Raw genomic sequence first — 11,256 nt, 5'->3', positions numbered from 1 at the left:
CGTCTTGTCGAAACATGCTCACAGTAGATGACTGGAGCTTTGTCTGGCCTAAAAACACATGATTTGCATAAATTTTTGAAGGTAAATCTCTCTAGATCTTCGAAAGTAATTTTGAATACCTTCCTTGTTTCGTTCATTGAGCTTATCATGGATTCATATGTGCAGTATATCCTACCCCTTGTTATTGATGGATGCACTACAAGAGGCATTCGAGATATCATTTACCCTCTTGGGTCACTTACAAGGTATTCATTTGCTCGTTAATTTGCAGTACAAAAACATTCAAAAACATCTATAATATATATTTTTTCCTATACAGATGGATTACATATAAAGAAATTGACAAAGCGTCCATTCCACAAAAGAAACACGAATGCATAGAGCTTCTCTCTTTGATGGAGAAGGAGCTTCCAACGTCCTTTTTTGATATCCAGGTTCATGTTTTGATTCATGTAGTGGACGAGATAGAGATCGCCGATGTTGTGAGCACTCGATGGATGTTTTGGGTCCAGAGATTTATGGGAGTTTTAAAAAATTATGTATGCCAAAGGGTGAAACCAGAGGGTTCCATGGCCGAGGGATGGGCGCTCGAGAAATGCATGTATTACGTCTCTGAATACCTAGAGCCAACTGATGAGGAGGCTCCACATGCATGGACAATTGAGTCTTCTTCTACCATGTCAGATGGGGTATTGTCTGGTCAAGGAGTCCCTTTCCGCCTCAAGGTCCAAGACAAATTGGATATATCTACTTTCATAGGCTACAATAGTGAATGCATGCAACCGTTCGTTGATGAGTACGATGTAGAACTTGCAAGAAAATGAGTTGGAGACATAGAAAGAGGAGATCAAAATATCAAGTCATGGTAAATAAAGACGAGGATGTGCCTTCTTTCATGGATTGGATATACACCCGTATGCAACGGATGATTAGAAATCATGAGCCTATCTCAGATGAATAGAGAGAGTTTATGATTGGGTGTGAAAGACATGAAATATTTTTTAAAAAAAGTTTCGAGAACTGTGGACTAAACAAGTGGATTTTATATTAGTTACTTTTTTATGGTTTATTTGTTAATTCAGGGTCGCACGTATACAAACATGTGGGCTTATGGACAACATCTAAGGGTGAAGAATATTGACGACTTACGTCTCACTCAAGATTCTTGTGTTGTTGCCTCTTTCAAGCAAGTATCACATGCAAGTTTAAGAGACACAAATCTTATCGATAGTGAACTTGGCTACGTGGGAACCATAATAGGCATTTATGAAGTATCATATCGTATCTTCAAGCAGGTAAATAAAACACTCTCTTGAATTGTGTAATCGTGACATCTAGACTCTTAAATTTATACATAATTCTAAAGGTTTAATTCACGTGTTTTAATAGGTGGTTTTGAAGGTGGATTGGTTTCGAGCAGAGTACAAAGGTAGTAATGCCACAATGAGACAAGAGCCATCTGGATTTTGGTCCCGTCGATTCCTCCAAGTTAATACGGGATTCAAAGGAGCCATATATTTTGCTAGCTCATGTTGAACGGGCGTTCTTCTACAAGAATGTAGATGCTCATCCATCGTGGCAAACTGTGCATGTCCAGCCTAGAGGTCGACGGTTGTTTGATAGTGTTGACATAGTGGATGATGATCGGGATGAATCGATTTCACCTTCCAATCAAAATGCACCAACATTGGACAGTCATAGAGTTCTTCTTTTCGATCACGATGACCTTGTTGACATTCAGAATGACAACAATCTGCACTCTGACACTACAGAAACCGAAGAGGAGGAAACAATGGACGCTGAGCTTGCGGTGGAAATGAACATCAATACAGGTTTAACAATGGAGGAGATTGAAGAAGTCAACAAGGATAATGAAGATGAGATTCTATTGACGCTCAATCTCGAAGATGACGACGATGATTACTAGCATTAGCCAAAAAACCTACGAATCAACCAGTTTCGAGGGATGCTTATTATTTTCAACACTTGGTAATGTATCCAGCTCTTAATATTTCATTATGTGGTCATGATTTTTTTCCCCCATTGTATTCTTACTAACAAGGGAGGGTGGGCGGGGAGTCTCGTGGTGATAGCCGCATATGGCTAGTGTTGGGATTCAATTCCCCTCAGACTCTCTCATATGGGATAAGCTTAATGCCCATATCCATTTCTTTCTCTTTTTATCATGTACTACAGCCATGATTGCCCACATAGAGCACTTGATGGTGGCTAGGGAGATATGGCTGGAGTTGGGGACCAAATGTACAGGTGGATGACCGTCATGAAGAGGGTTTCGTTGGAGGTCCAGATGCGGACTTTGAGTGTGAAAAAGTCATCTTCAATGCGGGAGCATGTCAACAAGTTGAGGTAGCTCCAAATGCAAGTGCAGAATGTGGGGAAGGTGATCACTTCTGAAGACACTGCAATAACATTGATGTCCTAGTTACCGCCACTGTTCGGTGCATTTTATTCTGCCTTGATTGCTTCAGGAAATGGACGACCATGACTCCTTCGATGGATGGTGTTGCCCATTTGCAACCTATGCGTGGGTAGATTCTCATTGGAGATAGCTCTTCGGTGCCTATTGCTGGATGAGGCGACATGCCATAGGAGGCCATACCCCACCACTTCAGCATCTCTATGCTAGATAGGTCCATTCGGGACATCTTAGGATGACCACACTTCATGAATAGTTCCACATTGCACTTGAAGTGCATCAAGATTTTATCTAGTTTGTATACCATTTTGTACCTACCTACTCACTTAGTTTACCATAGCACTAGATAGTCGCTTTATTGGACTTGGAAAACTTTCTAGACATTCTATATGTAATTTTTTTTGGTCTCATAGGCCAACTTGGCCTTTTGTAGACATTAATATAACTTTCTTTCTTCTTTCTTTCTTTCTCTCTCACACACACACATTCATATCAAAGCTTCTCACCGTGCACGATCGCGTCGATGGCCCATAAGAGTAGACATCGCCCCGCAAAGCCACTTATGGATCCATGCTGTCCCATGCTCTGTCTCCAATACGCTGATGACATATTTCTTGTTATCCTTGTGTTAATCACTGCATTGAAAAACAAGACCTATTAGTAGTTTTAAATAAACACAATTTATCATTTTTATATTAATTAATACTCATGCTCACGGAATGTGGACACATGGCATATAGGAGTAGCATAGCTCTCCCATCCGACGTCAACAGGCAATGCCTGTTCCTGAGTAGTCAATGGAACCATCAATGGATGTAGTTTAATTCTAGAGGTATGCACATATTACTTGCATAAATCATGAACACACTACTCTCATGTTGTAGTATAAAATTTAAGAGGGATTCAATCTAGGCTAGGAGCTTTCTCATTCTTCATGTGAGACATAGTGAAAGAGAGTTCCTCCTTTGGAAAGGGTTTCTCTATTAGAAGAGAAAGCCCATTACTAGAGGAAAAGCCTTTGGGGTACCTAAAATTCAATCAATGAGATGGTCCCTATCAATACCATCCTAAGGGACCCTCCATAAAATAGCATATGGGTAGTCATGAACAAAAGAATTGAGTTTCATACCATCCCTTACCATTATCTCATCATGATTATTAATGGCAATAATGAGATAATTATATTTTTTATCCCTAAGTAGTTCTCCACACATTACACCCCAACCTTTATGTTGAACTTGTGTTGTTGTAATCAACTTCACAATATTTTGATGTAATCCTCAAAGTCTACAAGGTGGAAAGTAGAGTACCATCCCCAAAAAGAGAGAAAAAGAGAGTATTGAATATGAGCATGTAGATATATAGAGAAGTTCTGTCCCCAAATGAGCATTACCTCTCTTGTATTTTCTGCTAAACTTGTTTGTCTACCTATGTACAATATGACAATTAGTGATATGGTCTACCATAAATGAAGAAGTATTACTCCATGTATTTCTTCTCAAAGATAAAATAGATATTTAGCTTGAAGGGAGGAGGGGACCTAATTAAGTATATTTGTCCAAACATAATTAAAAGTGGGAGGTGTTTTGAATCTTCTACATCACCCAATACACCCAATGAGAGTTTAGAGGACAACTAGTTGCCTCTACTACAAGCATAGATTCTATCAAGTCTACCCCCCACCATGTGTGATCTTGATGATTATTATGACATGTGATAGCCACGGTGCAATTCCTAGAGAATATGAGATTATCTAGAAAACGAGCCCTCAATTTAAGATATTTCCATTATAACTTCTCTAATTCAAGCAAGCCACTTCCATTAGACCTTTCATGGCTATCCTTAGTTATATTCTAGTTTCCAATTAAGATAGTTTCTTTTTTCTGTATGGATCCTACCATCCATTTCCAAAATATAGCTTTATGACAAGAGTAGTTAGTAGCATAGATAGAGAGTACATCAAACTCCTCATTAGTATACTTCTCTTTGATAGCCAAAATGTTAGTGAACCCCCCGAGCTTATTGCTCATCTAATATGCTTATGTGATACTAACTTGATGCTAACATATAAATAAGTGTTTGGTCCTTGCTTGGAATTACTTTCTAAGCTATGTTGCTCACTTATTTATCTGCTCAAATATATGCCTATGGCTACTTGATGCTTCTCAGGCACTTTGGATGCTACATTGGTATTTAATGTATAAAGCACTTAATTGTATTTTTATTGTATACAGTTCGGAGAGCAAAGGTTGCTGTTTGTACGATCCTCGTACTCGAAATATTTATGTAAATGGAGATGCCATTTTCGCTGAAAATGCTGCTTGTTCTCATGATCAGTTCGAGATGCCAGCCACCTATGAGTCTAGTGATGTCTTTGAGGGTCTTTTGCCACTTGTATTGGGATCCGAGCCTGCTGTAAATGCAGAAAGAGATGTATTACAACAAGCTGTTATTGCTCCACGTGCCCTAGATTAGCCCCCTTGGTAGATCATGTTTTGCCTCTAGTAGTGGACTAAGTAGTTGAGTAAGAAAGGGATGCTATAAATGCAACAAAATAGTCCTGAGACGGTTGTTACTAACTAGCAAGAAGGCTATTGGCACTAAATGAGTTTTTAAACTCAAGCGCAAGGCTGGTGGTTCAATTGATAGGTACTATGCACTTGATCTTGAAAACTCTACCTTTCTCATCACTATGCTTGCAAAAGAGATTGACTTGATATATTGAGAAACCTTCCCTTTTTGCATTAAAATAGCTCCAATAGCATTTGTCCCCATTGCAAGATTCACATAAAAGCATTTCTTCAAATTTGGAGTTTGAAATTGATCCAAGTTTCCCAATACCTCTTTCACCCACGGAAACACCTCACACTCCATCCACACAAATACCCAGGTTTGAAATCAATTTCAAATGTTGATGCCTCTTCCTCATCCATTTCATCTAAAACGAAATTTAGCTTTTATTTTCTTCCTTCTCTTCCCTTTCATCTGGCAAAGCAAACAAAAAATAGACGAGAGTAACGAAGGCAATAGCCCAAAGGACATCGAAGAGTAAAACCAGAGGGGGTGATTGGTCTAATCGAGAGTAGTCTCTACACCTTTTGCTTATCATGCTTACCTAGTGGATCTTCGTCACTTAGGGTAGCTCCCTTCATCGCTCTCCCTTCGATTAATAAAAAGCACGCAATGTGAAGAGAAACCCTAGACTCCCTTCGATTAATGAAAAGTGTGCACTGTGAAGAGAAACCTCGGGTTTGCGCTTATGTCAAAATAACACTTCGTCGCTTAAGCGATGAATTGCAATTTGCCAATGTCGCTCAGGTTGTTGCTTACGGGCGTTGTTTAAGCGACAACCTTCCTCGTGTAAGCGAGGGTAGCATTTAAAAATTCAAATGCCATAGCTGAAAGGACGGTTTTATCGCTTAAGCGACGAGCTGCATCATCACTTAAGTGATGGCCGATTTTTTTACTCCCTCCCTATGCATGGTCGTGGCTAGTAGTGATAAGTGACTAGTTCCCATCTACTAGAAGCACAAGAATAAAGGGTATATGTGTGCAATTGGCACCCATAGTTTACAATGATTCCTATTTTATTGTCATGATCTTTGGATACAGGGTAAAAAGTTGTTTTTGGAGCTTCAATCATGTCATTTGCCTTTGTGTATAACCAATTAGAAGATATTTGAGTGATTAGGCAAATGCTCACATACACAAGGGTAGATCATGACACAAAAAGTTTTTGACATTTTAAAGGTGAGAGAAGGGGCTATTTTCCCTTGCTTTTCTCTATAGTGTTTAGCATTATGAACTTTTGCTTAGGAGACACCATATACCTAGCTAGGTACAGTTGGGGGAAGGGGGGTGCTGCCCCCCTATTGCCAACCAACCGCACTTGGCTAGGTATGCAGTGCCTCCCTTGCTAGGTATACCATCCCTCCCTTGCAAAACCTTATGATATTAGTTATAATTCATAATGTGGGATTAGAGTGGGAATTCGTCTAAAACTTCGTGTGCGAGGTCTGGATAGCATAGACTCGAGGTGACAATGCATTGGGTCGTAATATTTGAGGTGGCAATACACTATTGGACTACAATATTTGAGGTTTATATGATAACAAATTAGCCAAATACCTTTGGAGGGTGCGAGGCGCGACCGAAGCCTCCGCTCTACAGATCGGAAGGGGTATCAACATGCCGGGAACCCATTAACGAATCGAATCAGAAACTCTCTCTCTCTCTCTCTCTCTCTCTCTCTGTGCGTCTGTGTCTGTGTAGCAGACTGCATTGCTGATCTCGTGGACGTGTTTGTGAACTGTTTCCGTCTCCTGGCAAGACGATACGACAAGGAAGACCCCAATTTTACAAGAAGGAGAAAGCAGTGGAGAGAGAGAGAGAGAGAGAGAGAGAGAGAGAGAGATGGCCTTCAGTACCCGCTACGTCACCCTTCCTCTCGTCATCTTGAATCTGATGCTCTACATGATCGTGCTGGGCATCGCAGGATGGGCCGTCCGGATGGCCATCGACACCGATTTCTCGACAGGTGCTTGCCACGTCTTCATGAGAGAGAGACAGAGTGTGTGTGTGTATGTTTTTTTTAAAATAATTTTAAAAAAAAGGTATTCATGTCTTTTAGAGTCTAGACTCGAATGGATTTATCAATTAGTTGAATGTCGGGACTTACATCAATGCTTCTAGTCAAGGGGTGCCCAAACCCTTGAGCCGCGACTCTTACAAGTGGTCTAAGTACAATGTCCAACTTGGTGGTCGGCCAAGTGGAGCAATATTCACTTTTATACAAGGTGCCGCACTGCTGCTCAGAGAACGGAACCCATGACCTTGGGTTTATGACACCATTTCACTACCACTTGAGCTAGCAGTTCTTGGCAACATTTATGTCTTTTAGGCACCTGTCTCACCACAATTTTTAGTTACAATCTAATTTGGGTGTCACACACACACACACACACACACACACAATGTAGAGTTTTGGGTGTCACGCATACTATTTGTGTGTGTAAAATGCCATTGTACCATTTAGGATTCACCTTGTTTTATTCCATTCGAGTTTACGCAATTTCTTTCCTTCCCTTTTTTCTACATGTGTCAACATTCAAAATTCTTGCAAAGTGCTCAAGCAATTTAACAAGTGTTTGCCACCAAATAGCCTATGTAATCCTTCTCAATTATTGTGGACATATGCATAACAAGTGATTCCGCATTTTGAAAATCCATGACTAAAATTACAATTGATTAGACATTGCTAACAAAGTGTTATTTTGTGCTCTATAGGCCTAACTTTTCCTTATTGTAACTTTGAAGTGTCAAACAGTGGTGCAAGCTTCTACTTCATTATATTTTCCCTAATAGCTGGAGCAGCAGGCATGGGTGCCATGATCAGTGGCCTTCACCATTTGCATGCTTGGTCCTTGGAAAGTTTTAGTGCAAGTTTTGCAATAGCAGTTGTTGCTCTAGTTCTATCACTTGAAGCCCTTGGGTTTGTTTCATTTACCCTTCAAATGTCAAATCTTATAAATCAACTCTCTATGGTTATCTTAACTCATGAAATCAAGATTTTGCATGGTGGATAGTCAAGCTTATTGCTAGTATAGCCATTTTCAATGAACCTCTTTTTATGAGCACATTCCACTTTTTGAATAGTAAACAAAATGTTAGCTAATATTTACTTGTCATGATCTCTATAGTTTTGGGGCCCTCTAAAATATGATGTATCACCTATGTGCACACTCAAAATAGGAGGCATTATTGGAAAGCTTGTGATGACTATAGAGTTTAGTAAACTTGAATATATTTTGTTAGACATTCCACAATGTTACTTGTCTGTATGTTAGAACTCAATCTCATCTACCATGGGTAAATGCTTAGACTCTATATTTGTGACATTTGAGCACCTCTAATATCTTGGAGTTCATTTGTTCGATACTCATGCTCACTTTTAAGGGCAAAAAGATTGACATGTTCGAGGTCCCTTAGAGGAGCAAGAGAGAAAGGAACCTTAGGTAGTGAAACATACATATCTAACAAAGAAAGTAACAAGGCCTTGAGAGTTTTCCAGCCTCTAGTAATGTATGCCTTTTATATCTCAGTTTCCCAAAAAGAGATGTACTTTTTTTTAGCAACTTCAAACTTCTTTGATAGAACCTTGTAAGATTACGTTATGCTGGAACCCTACAATATCACATTTTTTTACTTTTGCTTAGGGCATGGTCATTGTTGGTGTTGTATATATTATATATTACTATGTGAATGGATATATTTCGCAAACAAGGATTTGTATCTTGCCTTGGACCTTATTGTTATCTCTAAGATTATCTGATAAAAATCCAATATATATAATGTATATATTTAAAAATGTATAATATCCAAATATTTGTTGTGTAATGAGGTTATGAAAATGCTTGTGTATGATATCCTAACATGACTATACTTATGCAGTCTTGCATCCAAAGAGATTAACAGTGGCTTATTTAGGAGTGACACGATGGTATACTCATTCGACCAACAAATGCTCTATGATCTAGCATGAATCTTGTTAGGTTCTCATTCCTCTCTGGAGCTAACCATGTCAACTTGCTTGCAGAAAACTTTGGAAGCTATTGTCATCATTGTTGGTAGCACACAATTGTTCTATGTTATCTCTCTTCAAGTAGGGCGAGTACTTGGAGAATATGCATAAGATGGGAAAATAATTTCTATGGATAACTTTTTCCCAACAAATCATTGTATGTTATCCATCTTCAAGTAGGGTAAATAGGTATGAAATTCTAGTTAATTTGCAATCCCCACCTCACATTGTGAAAAAAAAAACAATAACAAAATTCTCCCATGTATTCATTAACTACATTCACATTATTAGGTAGAAAATGCACTTGAGCTGACTAGCAAGTTGTGTATGCTCTTTAGAAAGGCCTATTAAAAACACAAATAGTTACCAAAATCATGCTCATTTCTCTAGCTTACATAATATATTATTACTTAACTAGTTTAATTTCACTTAAGCTATTGCTCTTGTTTCCATTGAATTAGCCTTCGAAAGCCAAGTCTAAGAGGAGGATATAGATTAAGATCCTTAAATAGAGTAGTTTGTTAAAATGATAGGAACACATGATATATCCACATCATTTATCTATGGATTGTTCAACAATAAGCTTCAATATAAGCACATCTGTTGTGTTTTCAACTCAAGAATTACATTTTTAATACTCTTTTATGATGGTAAGGGGCAAGTGTCAATATATATCTAATTTTTTTTTGTTTCACAAGGAACATTTTTTGCACATAGTAGAAAAAACATTTCTTGAAATTCTTAACTTTAAAATGTTTCATGAGATATGCCAAAGTAGCAAAGATGAGGCTGCTTTAGGTGATTTTTCAACACATTGTACAATATTGAAGCAACGTTCAAGTCTTGTGTTATGAATGGATTATCATCTTCAGATTTTTGGGTACCCATTCAAACAAGAAGTTTTATCGATCACTTAGAAGAAATGAGATGTTACTTTATAGCATTAAGGGAAAAAATACGATTTGTTCAAGACTTAGTTGCAAGCATAGCCTCTCAATGTGAGATAAATTAAGGGAATTCCTTACTCCTATGCTAAGGTACACACATAATTTCTCATTACGAGATATACACAAGGAAGTCACTTTACTTAGACTTTATTGTAAATTATTGAAGTGAGAAAAGATTCTAAAAATAAATTAAGTGTAAGATTACTATGTGCTAACTTTCCTACATTGTCTAAAACTGTCATCTTATTATTTTCTAGTTAATAAATTAAGTGTAAGATTACTATGTGCTAACTTTCCTAAAAAGATTCTAAAAATAAATTAAGTGAGAAAAGATTCTAAAAATAAATTAAGTGTAAGATTACTATGTGCTAACTTTCCTACATTGTCTAAAACTGTCATCTTATTATTTTCAAGTTAATCCAACCAACAAAAAAGATCAATCAAAACTATATTTATGAAACCATCTCTGGTGAATCTAGATATCCTTTACAAGATGAAATGCCATGTGGAGACCTATTGTATGTGGAGGTGTGCCTCTTTTACAAGAAATTTTAACTTTTTGTAGCAACCTAAGATAAGCCACAACTAATCTTAATTTCTTAAATCCTAGAATTTATTACGACCTTAAAATTAAGTACTTTACTTGATGTAGCATATGAACACTTCCTCTAGGATATTTAAAATATTGTAAATTCTACAATATATTGGTGCTGATTATGTCTTAGGTATGGAGCTTCCTTTTACTCCCCAGGATCTTTAGATATTTTTTTAAATGAGTTAGCTATTTTAAGTGGTTAAAATGCATATTTTTAGTAACTTTTGATATGAGTTGGTTAGTTTTAGTGGTCAAAATTCCTAATTTTAGAGTGATTTCTAATATTTTATCAATCTTGAACTTCCAAAGCAAAAGATGTCATCATAGGCGTATAGTCTCGAGATATTAAGGATTAAATACCAAAAGATTTATATATAAACTTTATTTCATTGTTATCAATAATCACCATTAAAACCTAGACATGACTTGTAATCTCTTCACATAGTAATATATGATTATACTAAAAGAAATTGTAAACTTTTCAAGAATCAATCAAGGAAAAAGAAGACCTAGAATTCAAATAAAATATAGCCAATGGAATAGACACAGAAGCATTACTATGTGAACTTATTCAAGTTTCCCCTTTCTTTTTCCACAAAGAAAAAGAAAACTCAATTGACAAAACTTTAAAAATGATCCATAATGTAAGATACAAAGTTGAGCTTCCTCTATTAGCCACTCAAGTCAAATTAAGCTA

General features: G+C 37.4%; 1 protein-coding gene across 1 annotated transcript; it reads left to right on the top strand.

Moving 5' to 3' along the window:
• The first annotated feature begins 6,704 nt into the window (after window positions 1-6,704).
• Window positions 6,705-10,148, top strand: LOC148021238 (membrane protein PM19L-like). The gene is made up of 4 exons (XM_087698113.1): window positions 6,705-6,974; window positions 7,754-7,928; window positions 8,888-8,936; window positions 9,033-10,148. Exons 1-4 carry the CDS (start codon window positions 6,851-6,853, stop codon window positions 9,126-9,128), a joined length of 444 nt encoding a protein of 147 aa, XP_087554239.1. The 5' UTR covers window positions 6,705-6,850; the 3' UTR covers window positions 9,129-10,148.
• The last annotated feature ends 1,108 nt before the right edge of the window (window positions 10,149-11,256 follow it).

Source organism: Lygodium microphyllum, chromosome 18, assembly GCF_053477565.2.
Source record: "Lygodium microphyllum isolate KBCC chromosome 18, Lygodium_microphyllum_v1.1.10, whole genome shotgun sequence".
Taxonomy (NCBI): Eukaryota; Viridiplantae; Streptophyta; class Polypodiopsida; order Schizaeales; family Lygodiaceae; genus Lygodium; species Lygodium microphyllum.
The sequence above is the reverse complement of the archived record's forward strand: the minus strand, read 5'-3'. Positions and strand labels throughout refer to the sequence as shown.